General features: G+C 38.8%; 1 protein-coding gene across 4 annotated transcripts in view; it reads left to right on the forward strand.

Moving 5' to 3' along the window:
• ILDR2 (immunoglobulin like domain containing receptor 2) overlaps positions 1-13759 on the forward strand; it is a 51789-nt gene extending 38030 nt beyond the window's left edge. For 2 of the 4 annotated variants that reach the window (XM_025170691.2, XM_088144540.1), the window contains exons 7-11: positions 415-591; positions 1385-1498; positions 7044-7254; positions 8710-9373; positions 11113-13759. In XM_025170691.2, coding sequence (XP_025026459.1) covers positions 415-591; positions 1385-1498; positions 7044-7254; positions 8710-9373; positions 11113-11148 — 1202 coding nt within the window. In that variant the 3' untranslated portion in view covers positions 11149-13759. The remainder of the gene's footprint in view (positions 1-414; positions 592-1384; positions 1499-7043; positions 7255-8709; positions 9374-11112) is intronic. The other 2 variants (XM_007434472.4, XM_007434473.4) reach the window with 2 other exon arrangements.
• Positions 13760-18850: the final 5091 nt, after the last annotated feature.

Genomic DNA, 18850 nt, shown 5'->3' on the forward strand with positions numbered 1-18850 from the left:
AACCTAGCAATAATCCTCTAAATATTTTACACAAATAACCAGCTTAAAAACCATGTTCTGATTTTGCTAGGGAAGTAATATGTAAATCAAGTGTATTCTGAGATACCTTCTAGTGAGATTGCTTCTGAGTCTTCTGAGTTGAGCTCAGCTTGTGATTTCATGGAAATATGAAATTTTCCTGGCAGCTATACAGAAATAGTTTGCCATTGCCTTCTAGGTTTTCTATTTCCACTTCCAGTGTAGCCTACAATCCTGGAATTTCCTGATGGTCTCCCATTCAAGTACTAACCAGGTCCATTTCTTCTTAGCTTTTCACATTCAGCCAAGATTGGCTAAGTGTCGCCTGCTAAGTGGACCAGAAGGACAGCTGCAGACTGATATCTTTGAAGTATTTCTTGTTACTCTTTTTTTCAGTGTATGAAGCAGGAAAAGCTGCAAAGGCTGGATATCCTCCAGCGGTCACATCAATCCCAGGACCATACTGTATCCCTACTGTTTTGGGAAGTGGAGTTCCATCTCACGCTGTCCTTATGGAGAAGTCACATCTACCTCCCTTGGCACCAAGTGAATCAGGCGCAGGAGGACAAAGTGGTAATCTCTCTCTCTCTCTCTCTCTCTCTCTCTCTCCCCCCCTCCCTCCCTCCCTCCCTCTTTCTTTCTTTCTTTCTTTCTTTCTTTCTTTCTTTCTTTCTTTCTTTCTTTCTTTCTTTCTTTCTTTCTTTCTTTTCCAAGTTATATCTGTATGCCGGTCCATTTCTGTAGTGTTAGTATAATGGAATTAAAAACAGAATCAGTCATAATTCAATCAGCTTGATGCACTACCATTTAGAAAAGCATAGTATTTCCTCGGCCCCCTTTGATATAGTCAACTGACTAATCAATAAAGTTATACTACTATTACCTTGTCCCCAAATGTCAAATGAAGAACTGTTTTTATGGCTGTCTGAAAATGAATTTTGGGTGGCGGGGCGGGGGAGAGATATCTGGTTGGGAGTGTTTGTTTTTCCAAAGGGGCAGGATCATCATGAAGAAGACTTGAATTCTGGGGTCAGTGAAGATAACATTCCCTTGATTCTGGGATTCCCAGCAAGCTTTCTCTCTCAGATCTTAGTGAATGGGCAGATTAAACTCAGAGAAGGCTATGATAAACAGAGCCAGGTAGATGCTGAGCCAAGTAGGGCTTTAAAGATGACAACCAGCACTTTGAAGTGGACCTGGAACCATCAGTAGCTAGTGAAAGTTTATTATTTAATAAAAGATACTTCTAAATACTTGAAAATTCCTAGGGAAGTTATACATCATAGGACAATGACCTCCTAATGGAATATTAGAGATTTGTTTCTTAGAAAGACCACATTGACTAATTATTTACTTCTCTCTGCAGTGCACAAGGGTTACCGAATACAAGCTGACAAAGACAGAGATTCTATGAAGGTGCTATACTATGTTGAGAAAGAATTGGCTCAGTTTGACCCAGCCAGAAGGATGCGAGAGAGATGTGAGAAACAATTTTATCAACTATTTCAAACAAATGCCAACCTTACTTTAATTTAAAATATAGGATTTTAACACAGACCTCCCCCTCCCATTTACACCATTGTATCTTATCCTTTAGGTAATGATGGTTCCAGGTGTTTGTAGCAATATACACTGCTTGAATAAAATGTGTCCTAATTTTCAAAAGTCCTGAGGGGAAATTTTCTGGATGCTTGATACATCTGTTAATCATGTAGTTTAAATTACATTGGACTGTAAAATCTTTCTAGTTTCTATCTTGCAGTTGAAAGGAGGCTGGAATTTTCATGTGACTTTTTCAATACAGTACAAAAATATTCAATTGAATGAGCCCCCTGCATGCAATATTAAATAAGTCCTTCAATAAGAATCAAGAGTTAGAACTGCCTACTTCCTCTATTGCTTAACTAATGAATATATGGCTTACCTTTTTAAAGTACTTTAAATATTGTTTATGTCACAAAATAATAATATATAATATAATCCACTCCTCACCAATTTTCTATAAACCCGAATTTTAAAGAAGTGTTAAAAAGTACTTTAGGAAAAGATAGACTAGTTATATTACCATTTCAGTCCAATGAGTCCCACTATGAGCAACTGAGTAATTCACTAGAGTGTTTTTTTCTAAAGAATATATGGCAAGTGCGTGTCCACAAATTGCTCCCCACAGACACTATGTTTCATATCTATCTGTACATAGCAATCATTTCAAGTGAAAGAAAATAGTAGCCCAAGTCACTGACTCATCTAATCCTCTCAGATTCAATGAATACAGATTTTTTTAATGTACAAAAAGAAATAATTGCTGCTCTCTATTTTTAGCATACACATTCAATAGACTCAGTTCATAAGAGCCAGTACGTCCTAGCAGTCTCAGACATGCAGGCTGCCTCAATCGATTGATAGGCAGACTGAAGGAATGACTTTAATCACAGCTCTGAGAAAAACTAGCAAATTACATGGTGTTCTACAACACTCATCACTGAACATGCTGCCATTTCCACCCACTAAGAATACTATAAAAAGGTTTCCTCCAGATTGGAATGCCTAGGATCCAAATGTCATTGCATGCAGTGGGATAAGCAATGGGGGTGATGGGTGGGAAAGATCAAGTCACTATGAAAAGCTACATTTAGTTAATTCTATAGAGCTGATCTGTCTTCCACTCCAAAAAGAGTGTGACTGAGATCCCACATTTCTGACACCATGGAAAGAATGCATGTGAAAATGTTTATGTTATAATGTAAATGTCACATTGGTTTTGTATGCTGTTCTACTGTATAAGTAGACTTCACTATAAATGCACCACTGTCTTAGATGTAGTCTCTGTGGCATGTTTTTCTGAACTTTTTTCCTATGAAGTTCTAATCTGCAATGAGTATTGCAATAATTTTTAAAATGTTCTTATCTTTAAAATTAGTCTTGCCAGACATTTACGTCTTTAAAATACTTATAGCCTACCCACTACTCATAGAATCTTGTGGCAGTTATAAGCCATAAAATCAAAATAAAGGAATAAAACTAAATAAAATAAGCGATACAATAATCACTTCTGCATTCTATACTAGCAGCAATTTTTGTATCTTCTTCAAGAACAGATCTACACAGATTCATTGCAGTAATTCAAATATATGTTACCAGGGCATGGACCGTCCCTGATCAGGAAGGGTTGCAGCTGCCAACCTTCAAGTGACAGAAGTAAATCTAATACCCCAAGACTATGTACCACCTCCTTCAGAGGGAATATACAGTAACCTCACCCAGAATTAAAGATTTTTCCAGTTCCTAGAGTAATGAACCACCAATCCACAGTGTTTCTATCTTGTTGGATTCAGCTTCTGCTTATTGACCCAAGTCCAGGCAAAAGTCATCCACAAAAAACCTGCATCACTTAGAGCTGGACATCATCAGCATACAAGTGACACCCAACCCCAAATCCACTGGTGATTGCACCAGTGAATTAATATAGATTTTAAACGAGTGATAGAATGGATCCTTGTAAGATGCCAGAGCTTAGAGCCATGAGGCCTAGCAGAAGAACTCTACAGCCCCTCTCTGGAATCTTGTCTGGAGTAGGCACAGAACCACTGAAAAATAGTGGCTCCTACTTCAGCTGCAGATAGCAGGATACCTTGCTTAAAGTCCAGGAGAGAATAGAAAGTTGCACTCCTCCTGTCTTTCCCCTAGAATGGGCCATCTAGCAAAGGAACCAAGGTAACTTCAGTGCCAAACCAGGCCTGAAAGCAGACAGGAATAGGTCTAGTTCATCCATATTCTCCAATAACCCATAAATAAACTGGCTACCACCCTCTCAAGCATCTTGCTCAAGCAAGGATGTCTGCAATAGGGCAATAGTTCTCAAGTATCTCCTAGGTCTAAGATGTGCTCTTTAGAAGGGATTAAACCCTTCTAAAATACTTCTTTAAGAGCAGGAGAAACACTCTAAGTCATTTACTTCTCCCTGGATCAATACCATCTGTTCCTCTCTGCTAGTTTTAATAGACAAGATGGGCAAAGATCAAATCTACAGGTAATAGGTTGAACATATTGGTATCCTCACCTCTCAGAAACTGAAACTAGTCCCCAAAACATGATTTGTTGATGATCCGCATGTCTCTCCAGATTCTGCTATAGCAGATGCAAACTACTTCCTCCTCAAAATGCTTAGCAAATTCATCACAGTGGACAAGCTAAGGTTTCAGGAGCTGTCATTACTGGGTTGCTGTTGAAGAGTCTTTTCACTATCTGAAAAAGTTCTGCTGAACAGCACAAATACCAAATACATGCCCACAAAACTGATGAATGATGAAATCTCTATAAAATCATCAACATTCCCTCCTTGGCCCTCCAAATTAGGTTGGTCCGATGTTAATTACCCAAATGGGCAGAGCTGATGAAAATAAATTCTATCAACCCTGTCCACCTAAGTCTTGATAATATATGCCAAGTCAGCCCTCTCATCTGCACTGAAATCATGGATGGAAAGTGTTTTATTAACAAACTGACCTGGCTTCTAAAAGCAGCACCAAAATAACAGAAGATAGACTGGTCTGGAACTCTTGATTTGAAAATGGAAGAGAAATCAGAAAACGGGACAGCTTTCAAACATTTAGCCTGTTTTTTTCTTTATTTGACTAATTGTGCTCCCAGTGATATATCTTCCACTGCCTGAAATCTCTTCAATAGTGGCAACTCACTCTTTTATCTACCCATCCTGCAGCATATACCAGCACTAACATCCATAGACATATACTTAGCAATAATACACTGCTATGATAAACAGCAGGCCAACAAGAACCACAAAGCATACACATATACACAAGCAGCAGACCTTGGCCTTTCAGCTGCCCGGTTTCCCTGAGGGATTCCTAACGGGGCTATCTTATTTGCTTCTTTTGGAAGCAAGCATACTGGCAGCATCCTCATTGCCTCAAAGAAATGAATCCTTTATCATTCTGGTCTCAGTCAGATGGAAAAATGTTAAGTCAACTGCCTCGGGCTTTTCTAGCACCATCAGTAGCAAGGACTGAGTGGCAGAATTCTCTCTCCAGTGGGACTCATGAGTAGAGTAAACCAGGCAGCATATTACAAACAAAAAGCCAATGGGTGTCAATCCTGTTCCTTGCAAGAATGAGTTTCTGTGCTGCAGAATGCTTGTAAATTCCCCAAAAGAGAGATGGTTGATGATGATTACAATTCCAAGTTTCCCTTGGTCAGACAGAGTCCATTACGTAGTACAGTTCTGTGGAACCCGTGTTATACATATTTTTATAACAGAAGGGAGGATAGGAGAGAAGAAAGGCAAAGCAGTCAGTCTCCACTTGAATATGGCAAGCCTCAGGCAAAGGAAACTGAACTCTCAGAAGAGCACCTCCTGGCATCTGGCTTTGAGGCAGCTTCTGAAAGCATAGGCTTATTATTAAACAAATACACAAATATTTTGTGCCATGTCTCATTATTTGGAATATTTCTTAATTTGGCAAAGGTGAAGACTGTTCCCCATGGCAAACACTGCTTCAGCCCCAGTTAGGTTTCACTTATTCTTTTTAGAGTTATAGCAGTAAAGTTTATGGTCACAGTACTAATGCAATTATTTTCATCTTAAAACTTATAATAAATGCTGATAAATATAATAGCAGAGCATACATTTGTATGTATGTATATAATTCTTTGAAAAGGTTGGCTTTTCCTCCCATCTTGGTAGCATCTAGATTTTTTGACAGAATGATTGGTGAGACTTAAAATAAGTCAGGTTGAGAACTACTGTACTGCTTGTAATGTCTATTATACCATGAGTAAAACAATGAAACTGATTAGTCCAAAGAGACAATATTCGGGGTGGTATGAGCATCTCAAGAAATTATGTCAGCACTGCTTTTTTTAGCTGAGCCACATTTTAATAAAAGTTACTGTATTCTAATTACTTGGATTTACTAAAGTGGTCTTAGCTTAGGCCAACAGAATACAGGTAGTCTTACAGATTATGTCCATTCATTCAGTGACCATTCAAAATTACAATGGCACTGGAAAAATTGACATACGACCTGTCCTCATAGTTCCAGTGATTGGAGTGGCTCCACAGTTACGTGATCAAAATTTGGGCTGGCCTGCATTTATGACCACTTCCCCCATCGCTGTCCCACTGCCACCCCCCCAGCGGACTTTCATTATTTTCTTCACCTGGGAAGAGGCAGGAGTTCCAGACAAGCAGGCCAGCGGGTGAGAGCTATGGATGGGGCAGCAGGTGCCATGGGCGAACATTAGGGAATGCATGACTTGAAGTGACACAGGGTTTGCTGTGGTGCTGGAGCTTGAGTCCAGCTGGTGCTGCTTGGGCTTGGGCCAGTGCTGCAACTTGAGGCTGGCCAGTGCTGCAGCTTGAGGTGCGGGCTGGGGCTCGAGGCTGGCTGGTGTGGCTTGCCATGGCGCAGGTCTTGAGGCGGTGTTTTGGCCAGCACTGGGCCTGAAGTAGAGACCTGGGGGTAGTAGCGGCAGGCTGAGACTGCTGAAGGCTGCCACTGCTGAGGAGTGGTGCCTCAAGCCCTGCACTGTGGCAAGCCCCGTGCTCCCTAGCACCTGCTCATGGACCCACCCACCCCTGGCCCATAGTTCTCATTTGCCGTCCTGCTTCCCTGGGACTCCTGCCTCTTCCGATGTCATGGTTATGTGCAGTCCAACCGGGACTGCCAGGATTTTAGTCACTAAGCAATGCAGTCATGAGACGTTGCACTTTACGACCACACCGCTTAGTGATGGAAATCCCATTCTCAATTGCTGTTGTAATCTGGGGACTACCTGTAGGGGCAAGCCTTATCATTTTTACATTTTCCATCATTCCCTCTTTCTTTCATAAGAAGACAAAATGCAGATACAGTCAGTCCAGAAACAAAGTATGTAGTATTTTTTTCATAAAATCTTGTATATGGTTTAATCCCTGTCCAACTGAATACACAAATAATTCAATTTTATAATAACCATTTTTATCTTCTCTAACACTTTCCCAATAACTGCATCTTTCATCCCAGATAGTAACACCATCTCAGAGCTCAGTTCTTTGCATGATGAGGGTGCCAACTTCCGCCAGTCTTACCGTCAGGTGTGCAGGAAAGCACTTCCTCCTTCAGGAGACATGGATGGTGATGCTGAGTACTGGACAGGGGTTGTCAGTGGAGGTGGTACATCTAGGCCACAAACACGTTCTGATTACAGGGAAGACAGGGGCAGCTTCAGAATGAGGTGAGTTCAGTGGGGGAATGTGGAAACAGAAGACTGCTGCTTTTCAATATTTTTACTTTCCTGATTTATATGGGTGAATAGCAAGGAAGAGAGTAAGGGATTAGGGAGATCTGATATACTGTACTGAATATGATAACTGTAAGGAGAGCCAGTTTGGCGTAGTAGTGCTAGACTAGAAACTAGGAGACTGTGAATGTTCGTCCTCCCTTAGGCATGGAAGCTGGCTGGGTGACTTTGGGCCAGTCACTCTCTCTCAGCCCAACAGCCTCACAGGACTGTTATGGGGATGGAGCATTATGTACACCACCTTGAGTTGTACAAAATAAAGGCAAGTTATAAATATAATGATAAGTAAGCTAACTTACTAGCAGTTTTCTTGTACAGTTGAAGCATTATAAAGTAGCAGTGTCTTATCTGATGAATGTATTCTGAGGACTTTGTCTTTTGGACCTTGTCAGACAGCATAAGGCATCTAACATCCAGGCCCAACCTGTTCAGGGAGCTATATTGGTATGCCAACCATCTGGATAATGTAGATTAGGCACTGTATCACATTCAACAAATCAGATTTTGGGTTTCTTTAAAATAATACATATTTATAAGACTGTAATACACTCTGTAATATACTGTAGAGAGGCAGTGTAGTACAGAACTTGTTCACTTTCTTCTAAATACTTAAAATATCATGCCCAAAAACAGACACAATATTTGAAGTGAGATGTGAATGACACAAAATAAAGTGCAACTACTATTTCTTCCTTCCTTTCTTTCCTTACCAGCCACATTATACTGCTGTCTTGTTTAGTTTGCAGTCAACGACTATTTCAAGACCTTATTTATATGTACTATCACCAAACCAGGATTTTCCAATCTATACCTGGCTTGATAATAGTCACTCTGTGAGCCCACCCTACCTCACCTTAGAGGAAAGTTGTGATATAAATGTAAGAAATAACACATTTGGGATACTATTCTCTTAGTACATTGTTCAGTAAGATGTCAGCTGAGTCATTATTTGCACTGAGGTTAAAATGTACATCTTGACACCATGCATGTGGATTACCCTTACCGTAATTCTATTGGTTATAGCTCAGTGGCAAAACAGATGATTTGCCTGACAAAGGTTCCAGATTCAATACCTGGCACATCCAATTGAAAGGAGCGTGTGGAGAGTCACTTTTTCAGTTAGCATAGATAATAGAAAACTAGAGGGATAACAAGTTTTGACTGTTAAGATATATACTTTCCTCTATTCTAGAATTAGGGCAGTTGGTATTAAGAATCAATTTTCTACTGCTAACTTGGGTGTTGCCAGTAGGAGTATAGGGCTGCTGTAATATTTCAAATGTTTATCTGGAAATTACTTACATTGGATGAACAGGCAAGTTGGTTACATAATTAATACATAAAAAATTAAAACAAAAATTCAAAGCATCTCTCTTATGTCTTATACAGCCAGCAGAGATCAAAGTCAGAAATGCTTTCAAGAAAGAGTTTTTCTATGGGAGTACCAGCTGTCTCCATGGATGAACTAGCAGCCTTTGCTGAATCTTACAGTCAGCAGGTCCATCGGACTGAGGCGAGTCAGGAGCCACGGCACTTTGAGAGATCAGGATCACGTGGAGGGCCAGTACAGCATCTGGAGAATTCAGATGATTTTTATAGCAAACGCAGGGGAGGAAACCGTGAGCCAGTAACGGATGCAGATCGGAGTTGGAGATACAGCCCACCCAGGAGACGTACCCATGAAGAGAAACACTTGCCTAGGCTAGTGTGTCGGACACCTGGAGGGAGCCAGAAGTATGATCACTCCTACCTCACTAGTGCCCTCGAAAGGAAGTCACGAAGCTATGATGAGAGTGGTGAACATAGTGAGACACCTTCAAAGTTCAGCTCACAATCCAGCCAAAGGGGAGGAACTTACTATGCTTGGTCACCACCATCAACTTACAAAGCAGAACAGCAGCAGGAGCAGCAACCTCCACAGCAAGAGGAAGGAGAAGATACTCTGCCACCATACAGTGAGAGGGAGTTGAGCCGGGGTTCTTCATACAAAAACAGAGAACAATCTAACTTCAATTCATCAGAGAAGAAGAGGAAAAAAGATCCCCCCAAAACAGTGAGGCTATGTGTGATACCCTTGCTCCAGGGCTGAACAGGCAGAATGTTTATCGCACTTTGACAGGGCAGTTCAGAGACATTGTGTACTCTGGATTTAATGTTAATGTTACAACTGGAAAAAATATCACTATTTTTCCTTTACAGCAGGGAACATTGATTTGACAACCCAAAAATGTATTTAAAAATTGTGACCAGATGAAAAGGATAGTGCAAAATTGAGTATCGTAGATTAAGGGAACATATGAGTGAAGCAAAATATGAATTCAGTAAATTGTAACTGAATTACTGTGGATATCATGGGTGGAAGGATAAGCCATGAATCCAGTAGGAATTGCCTTAATGTCATCTTAATATCATAAGTAAAAAGATAATTGTCTCCTAATTTATATCTATAAGTTACAGAATTTAATATTAGGCAACTCTTAGAAGAGGTGTAATAACTTATTTCTGAGTAGTTGAAAATAACATGAATTTACAAATGAACATGTCCATTGAGCATTGTAGCTTTGATAGTACAAGAATGATAGTAAAAGGAAAAGGATTCTGTGTTGGAGTCTGCTCAGATGGCTTTTGTACTTGTGAGGCTTTACTAGTTTCCACTGAGACTCTGTGGTGAACCAAGCTTGTGAAGAATAAATCACGACAGTGCATAGCTGAGAAAGTCTGCCCTGAGTGTACAGGTAGTCCTTGTTTAGAGACTGCCTTGGACAGCGACTGTTCAGAGTTACGATGGTGATGAAAAAGTAACTTTGTGACCAGTGCCCACATTTATGACTTTCACAGTGTTTCTCTCTCAGTCATGTGTTCACCATTACAGTCAGTTAATACACATCCCTAAAAAGTGCTAACCACAAGTTAACAAGTTCAGCTCTGTGACCTTAATTGACAGAACCCTGCATCTCATAGCTGCTGCCTGAAATTGACAAGACCCAAATCAGTTTCACACTAAAGGCTTTTGTTTGCCTCCTAAGGGCTCCTGGCTTACAGCCGGGAGCGCACTAGGCAAACAGCCGGTGCTAGCACATTCCTTTTGATGTGTATTCCCCATTGTGTGCCTGCTTATTCTCTTGTAATCCCTTCCTCTCCAATGAAAGTAAATACAAATGTCAATTCTCTTCTTGCTAATTATCCCAGTGCCAGGATGACCATTCCAAAGGGTGGGGGGAGTGGGGAAAAAAGGGCTGTATAATGGTTTGTATCCTTCTGATGCTGTAAAGCAAAGGAAAGCTGAAGTAATATTGTAAGCATGGTTGCAGTCATGTGATTTTCACTTAATGACTGAGTCACTGGTTTCAATTGCGGTCGCTAGACAAGAACTACCTATATTGAGTAAAAACTGCAGTTCATGCTCATGAGTTCACTCAGATGAAAAGAATGAGGACACACTGTCCACAAACATGTTTTTTGAAGGCTCCTATCAATGAGTAAATAATGAATCATTACTTATATGGCCATATTTCTTTGATGAAATGAGTGTGTACATGGGAGATTTTTAAAAGAGAGGAACATACTGAAAGAATATAAAAGAGAAATCAAATAGTGCTATTTTTTTCCCCCTTATTTTCAGTTGGAGGGCTGCAGGGTCATGGATTAGGGATACAGTAGGGCAGAAATTTTTGGCCCTTTATATTTTATGTTTTTTGGGGGGCATGAAACATTGATGCATTAAGCCCACCTTTGCTGAATTGATTGCTTTTTATATTTTATAATTTTGCTCTCTTTTCCTGTTTTTCTCAGAATGAATTCCCAACAAGGATGTCCCTTGTGGTTTGATGTTGTTGTAGAAGAGTTGTCTTAATGGACTTGGAAAACAGAAGCAGAGTCATGGAAGCTTAAAGGAATGCTTTCATAGGGCACATTCAAAGATTTGTATGTTTCACCTTGTGAACTGAGATCTTATGTCACAGCCAGTTCCAACCAGCTGCTCTCATGCAGTTGATGGACTAACCCCTTGGAAAGGAACAGCTCACTCCACCAGGAAATGAAACACAGAGGTTTCTTTTGGCAAGTTTGTCCTCTGATGTCTTTCTGCAAAGGTGCTGTCTTTGTAATTTTATCTTGAACCTTCTCTGGAACACTTGCAGTATTATAGAAGCTACTTCAATGTATAATAGAATTTTGGTCTTCTGATATGACAGACTTCCCACATGCACTGGATCCTATGTTTCGCAGGAAAGGTTGCCACAGGCTCAGAAAGTTTTCACCATTTCTCCGCTGTCTCACATACAGATGTAATAAAGACTTCATATAATACTAGGCGACTGTTGTAATTTAAGAAATAAGTTTTCAAGAAAATCTGGAAAAGGAAATCTTTATCCTTTTGGAAATGTCCTGAAACAGAGATGTGGGGCATTGGACTATGAAGGGCAAAATAGCAATGTATGACGTTTGGGAGTTTGTTTTTTTAATGTCCTGTTCATTCAGTAATGGGAGATGCCAGTGAGATTAATGTTTTGTTTTGAAAGTGAAACTCAATATATTTTGCTGTAATGAAAACGTTCCATGTTATTTTGCTATTGTCTGATATGATGTATCAGCATTGCCTTACTGATAAAGTATAGCCATAAAAGGCTTCAGCTGGGGTTGCTGAATGGTCCTATCATAAGTTGAGCTCATGCTGACAAGACTCTTTGGACAATTATCATTGTTTTAGAAAAGCAATCAGGAAGAAACAATAAAACTAGAAAGAGAAAATTGGGATGCAATGAAAACACTCACACACAAATATATACATTCAGAGAGAAAGTGAAAACAATATTTGCATGTAAATCTCTGTCTCTCTTTCTCTCTCTTTCTCATGTTTTTATTCTTATACACAGACCAGTATTACTTTGTGGTTGTTATTACTGGCTGAGACTAATCTAAAAGCAATAGGAAAAAAAAACCCTAAAAAAAAAAGCTGGATAAACACCAGCATTAAGAACTATTTCATGTTTTTATTTTTTATTTTTCCTTTTCATAAAGCATTAATAGACTAACAGTCAGGTGGCAATATTAGCAGCTTGAAGAACTGTTGAGTTTGGTTTCTCTTGTATGAAGTTGTAGGTATTAAGAAATTTAAACTTTAAAAGCCCTCAACACTCCCCCCCCATGCATATTTTTCATGTGGAACATTTTCTACATAAATAAATGAAAAATAAAAGTTTTTAAAATGTTAAAAAGTAAAATGTCTGAAGTCTTGCAAGATCTCATGTGAAGACCCAGAATTCTTGATACATTTGCCTAACTTATGAAACTTTGGCCATTTTTAATTTTTTTATGATTAAATTAGGGTTATCGTGTAGTATTGCAGAAGCTATATTGTTACTTAACCTTCCTAAGTTAACAAATAACAGCAAGGATTCCTGTTTTAGTTGGTATCCTAACATAAGCCACCTTATTTTAAGTGAGATCACTAGCTAGACAGTTTGATTTATATTCTGAAAGGTAATTTTTTTTTTCTTGGTCAGGCAATTCCTTACTAAGCTTCATCAAGATATCAACATCTTCAGAAGATATTTCAGAGTTGGCAGAAAACCATTACATTGTTTCTTAGCTGTACAAATACTAGGAAATTTCTTGTTAACATCTTTGTGGTAAAAAAATTACATTGGGCATACAGATGAAAAAAACAGACCGCTATAGTCATTCACAAACTGATGCCCACCACATTCTTGAGTCTTTAAGTCCAAGGTCAAGCAGCATAATCTGGCACTCCAGAAGTGTTAGTTCATCATAATGGAAAGTCATCAGCTTGGGGTAAGCTTAGACTATACAGTAACATTTTAGATATAGACTAATAAACAAGGCTTGCTCTCAGTCACAGGAGTGCTTTTTTCTTGTGCTTGTATGGCTGCGTCCTGTTCATGGTAAATGGGATTGCATTAATTATTCAGCATAATTGACCTAGTGGCTGGGTTCATGTATCACAATAGACCAAGGCTTACTTTAATTGTGATTTGATGGACAAGTGAGAAGATTTTGTTGCCAACACACTACAGTAATCCATAAATCATAATATACAAATTATACATTGCACTAAGCCAAAACCAAACAATATATTATGATTTATCATGATGTGAAAATACTAGATAAAATATGAATATATCTTGAAAGCCTCAATACAGTATATCTTTTACTTAGTGAACTAATGAGGATAATGGATGCCTATTAGACCTAAACACCTATTGCATCCTAATGGGCTTTTGCACATGCATATTTTTCATATGAGAAGGGAATTTTCCACATACAAAATGTAGTGGATTTTGTCTTTTGCAACTGAAGACTGCTAAACCTAGGTCCAGTAAATTGAAGGTTTGCTGGGCTGCCATTTGCAAGGCTTCCCATCAAGCAAGGCAATACATGTTTACACATCAGGTGCTCAACCATTCAGTCCTATGGTGGAAGTTTCAAAGATTCAACATGGCTAGATAAATTGCTTTATTGTAGACAAAAATGTTATATATGTGCAGAAGATCTGCCTACTAATGAGCACAGAAATGAAAACCTACTGTATATATAAATGTCTCAAGCATTTAAATTCTATACCTTTCCATCCTGCCTTTTTGAGTCAACAGACTGGCCATTCTTTTTCTGGCTTTAAAAGTTAGAGACAACTACTTAAGTTTTATGTAACAGTTCTGTCAGACCTCAGAATCAATGAAGTCTTGCCAGCTTCAGTTCTTACACCATTCCACTTAGTATCCGTTGGTTATAATGAAAAACAGGAAACACATTTTATGACACATTTTAAGGAAACACATTTTAAGCAAACCATCACACACATATGTTCTGATCCTAATTAACCTGCAGGAGCAGGGCCTGAGAAATAAATGTAGCATATGCTCTGCTCCAGATAATCTCATACAGACTGATTCAACTCAGTAAATCATCACAGCTTGTACCTGCTGCTTAGTGTTGCAGCATATTCCATTCTTGAGTGATATAGCAAAATATTGTATTTTGTTCATAAGTACTAACCCGGTAACCACAAAGGGATACTCCTTGTAGACCACTCCAATGAAGAGTTTCATTCAGCTGCCCCATGGTTCTATCCCGTTTTAATGAATTACTGATATATTATTAAGGATTTTTCTGAAGCAGGGTTGGCCAATGTCTTCAGTTCCATAATCTGACTTTGAGATTACTGGATTTTTCTGTTCTCCAGTATTTTAGCTGGGGGAGTTCTTTGCTTGAGTCACGTTTCCACTATGCTGTTTTCCGTGATAACACAGAAACATTTTTGTATTCTCTTATTTAACATGGGCCTCTAGTATTGAGTTGACAAAGAACACTGATAGAAAATTACCTTTGGGGCATGACTGTTGATAATCTCAACTTGGCACTGAAGGAAGAAATAGGCCAATAGGTCTTTGCCTTAATCATATTGGCTCTTGGATGTCCCTTTCCACATTAGGAAGACTGGGCCAGTTCAAAAATAGCTATTTGTTCTCAAGCACTATTTTATTCTTGAGGTGGGCAGCCTAATTGGAATGTGACATGCATAAATTAATCAAGACTGTACTGTATTTTATCAATTTATGTGGCCACCCAACTTTAAGTTGAATATCCATAAGCTGAATATTTCATTTAAAACATTTCAGGAAGATTCAAAAGAAATATATTTATCTGAATGGATGTGAGGACAATCTGGCTGTGACATCCATCAGCCCAATGATTGCCAGGGTTCATTTGATATTTATCTGAAAAGATGATTGTGCCTGATGGACTTGTTACCATCAGAATACATTTACACTGACTCGGTTTTCCTTTCCTCAATTCCTCAGAAGCTGACTATGTAGTGCTGAGAACAAAAATGAACTGTGGAAAGTATTGCAGAAGCAAACATTCATTCACATCCATGGTGCACAAAAGAGAAATACATTAATTTCTTACAAACATACATGCATATCATCCATGACTTTTAGTTTATGTGCATTTCTCTGGCCATTAAAAATTTTTAAAAAATGAAATGAGACATCTGAACATGAAGTAGACCTGCAAAGTTATCAAAACAACTTGAAAAAATGTTTAGGGTGGCTGAAGCTAATGAGAAATGGCCTGCTTATTTCTCATTTGAAGGAACAGCATTGCAAAACAAAGAAGGCTCAGCCTTACCCAGTCTCAAGCAAACAAACTTGACTAATTTCTCAAAACCAGTGGCCATTGTGCAATTACACAGACCCAGAGCTGGTTTTAAACTGCCACAGAGAGCTCTTATGGACATGTCCTCTGTAAACTTGAGATCGCCCATTTTACAATATATTCTTAGGAGAACAGCACCATCATGTGGTCATTCATAGACATTTGCTTACGTTACTGCCCGTTTGAAAAGATAACTTCACTTGCAAACAGCAAAGTATTTGGCTGTTGAAATCAATAGGAAATACTTATTAGTAAAAGCATCCTTGGAACCATGTAACAAGTCAACATCTTTTTATTCCTTTCTAGAGGTAAAGTGTTCAGTAAGATGCCATTTCTCTTTGCCAACATTGCCACATTTTCTGGAGTGGCTTAAGTGCTAGCGTAAGTATTTCATTGTAAATTGGTTTCAATTTTATTATTACGTTTGGTTGGAAAGAATATCAGGTGGGAAATATAAAAAATAAGAATTGATGACTGGTATTCATGAATAACATTTTTATATGATATAGTCAATCACCTTGGGTGATAGGCACCTTGCTGTGTTTTACGCTCCTTAGGTATTATTTCTTATACCAGATTATTTTTTTTAATCTCAGAACCTTCAAATCAAGCGAGTGAGATGGATAAATTAATACACCTGTGCTGCATTAGCAAAGGTTGGAGGTGGGAGCAGTGGATGTAATGCCACTTCCTACCTGATTTTTTATGTTCAATATATCTGGGCAATAATGGAGGTCCTTTGGATTTGTGTAACAGCAGTAGAATTTATTTTATCAAGGGATCACTTTGCATTCCCATGGAAACTCTGCTCTAGCTGCATGCAACTGGTTCCCAGCCATAAATACATGTCTATCAGATAGCATAATATGATACATGGATGTGGCCATTTTACATCCTTTGGAGAATGTTGGAAGCATTTTAGGGCTGGTAATTTCAAAAGTGGCCTGTCAGCTACTAGTACTGTAAGTGTCATACTTCTGTGGTCCTTACCAGACTGACACAAGGCTGAAATAGCAAAATCATGAATGGGACTAACCCCTCTGTCTGCATTCCACATGTGTTGCCTCTATAAAGAGAGGAAGGGTAAACAAAACAAAACCCTAGGAAATAGGGCTGCTTGTGATTCAACTCCCATCATGACTTTATCTGTTCACTTCTTAAAGAACTTTATTCAATTTTTAAAACATACTCAATTTGGGTTGTGACAGAATGGGATTAGGAGAAGGGCAGGCCTACTCCATTCTTGCTCATGATTGGCAGATATTTTTCCCTCTGGCTTCTTACAGGGTGCACCCAGACATGATCAGGGCAGACCTTTCAGCAGTGCCCTAGAACAGAGGCCATAAGGGAAGGACCGAGATTGCCAACGGGAGCAGCAGTTTTCATGCAAGTACTCTTTTCTGCTGACTTAAGGATGGATGGATGGATAAGCATTTCAACTCAGAAGTGGAGAAAGGCCTTATAATTCATCTAGGATGCATAGTACGAAAGACTCTGGCTAGACTATGTTCTGTCTGTTGGCCAAGCATTAAATGCATTTCATGCCAAAACTTTGTATGTGTGTGAGGCAGAGAGAGAGAGAGAGAGAGAGATCAGTGCTCACTCTGTTAAAAAAAAGTATGGCCAGTAAGTCTTTCTCTTGCATGTACACAGCTGCTGAATATGGTTGCAATGGTGTATACATATGCAAATAAATACAGCTTTCCAGACCAGGGTCCCCCTCATAATTAACTTGTAATGTAGAATCTACTCCTAATTTCTGAACACTGCATACTGACCTTTTTCAGCTTTCAGATTAATCAAATGCCAATGAAGCCTGGCTGTATAGGATTGCATTTAGTCACAGAAAAGAAGGCTACCTTTGTCAATATACTTGACAAGAGCAACTGGCTACAAAGGTAAGGGTTAAAAAGGATACACTCTTCAAAAATTCCTGTTTGCATCAAGAGAAAAACTGGTATTGGCACCACCTGAAACTGCAGCTGAGTCATTATTGAATAAACAGATAACAATGTGCTCAACCCAATTGTTTAAATATACCACAATATACTGGACCATAAACTAATAAGACATGTTTGGTTTGTCTAATACACTAGAGGAAAGAAAATGATGAAGACCATATGTTATTTTCTTTTTTCCCTCCCAAAATATGCAGAAAAAAAAAAACCCCAGGGAAAAAAAGCATTAACCCTATTGCTGCAAGCAAATAAGCTATTGAATTTTTGTTTTTGTTTAACTTCCCAGTGCAAGACCTTTGCCTTATATTAGCTGGGTACACAGATCAAGCTAAGCTAAAATGTGATGATTTTCTTGTGATTTTAGGAATTCTGTGAACCTCACCACTATAGTCTGTACATTGTGATTTATGGTTTGTGTGTTCTGTAAGCCCAGCCAATTATGCTCTGTTCAACAAATCACAGTTAAGCAAAGCATAACATAGTGAAATATGTGAACTCAGTTATTGAGTTAATCATCATAAAAAAACCCACATTATGATACAATGAGCTATATGAACCCTATCATTGTAGCATAAGATACTTAGGCAAAAAAATTATCTCTCTCTCTCTCTCCCCCATCTATCTGGAGTGTCAACAGGGTATGATAAAAAAAAGTCAACATGGCAGCACAAGAGTGTGATCAAAGTTCTGCCTGTTTTTAATGTATGTCGCACATGAAGACATCTGCACACACCCTGCAGACGCTATCATCCATTTTATCATCTAGCAGAACTAGAAGGAATAGTAGAATTATAGCTTAATCCTTCTGATGCCAAAAAACAACACTTAATGCCTCCCTGGTGAGTGGCTGCAGAATAATCTGGGGATGTGGTGAAGTGCCAGATGATTGCAGGAGGGCAAATATTCTCTGTTTTCAAAAAGGAGGAAAAAGGAGGATCTACAGACTGGTCAGTCTGTCTGGGATGCTTTAATCTGGATTCTTGCAACTGAGAAGTGGGTTTGATTTAATTGCCTTAATGATCCACTCCAGATACATGATTCATCAGGTTTATACACTAATAGAGCAGCCATGGAGGATACCTATGATTGTCAAGGGTTACCAGTTAGGGAGATTTTGTATATTTCATCTTGTATCAGAAAAAGTATGCCTTGCAATAACAGTGAAGGATGGCAAGTAAGCAGATGTTAATGTGCTTGGAAAGAGAAAGAAATGGGACAGATACAAAAAGAGCCACGAAAATTATTTTTATATATGATCACTGCTGGGAGACTACTAAATGTGCAAAAATGGAAAGACTCTGACATACCCACAATGGAGGAATGGTTGGTGAAGATGACAGAACTAGCAGAGATGGCAAAATTAACTTAGAGAAAGATCAACTACTATATTTATT

This window comes from Python bivittatus, unplaced genomic scaffold (assembly GCF_059951505.1).
Source record: "Python bivittatus isolate LINGU-HERP-01145 unplaced genomic scaffold, Pbiv_v1 ctg000350_np1212, whole genome shotgun sequence".
Taxonomy (NCBI): Eukaryota; Metazoa; Chordata; class Lepidosauria; order Squamata; family Pythonidae; genus Python; species Python bivittatus.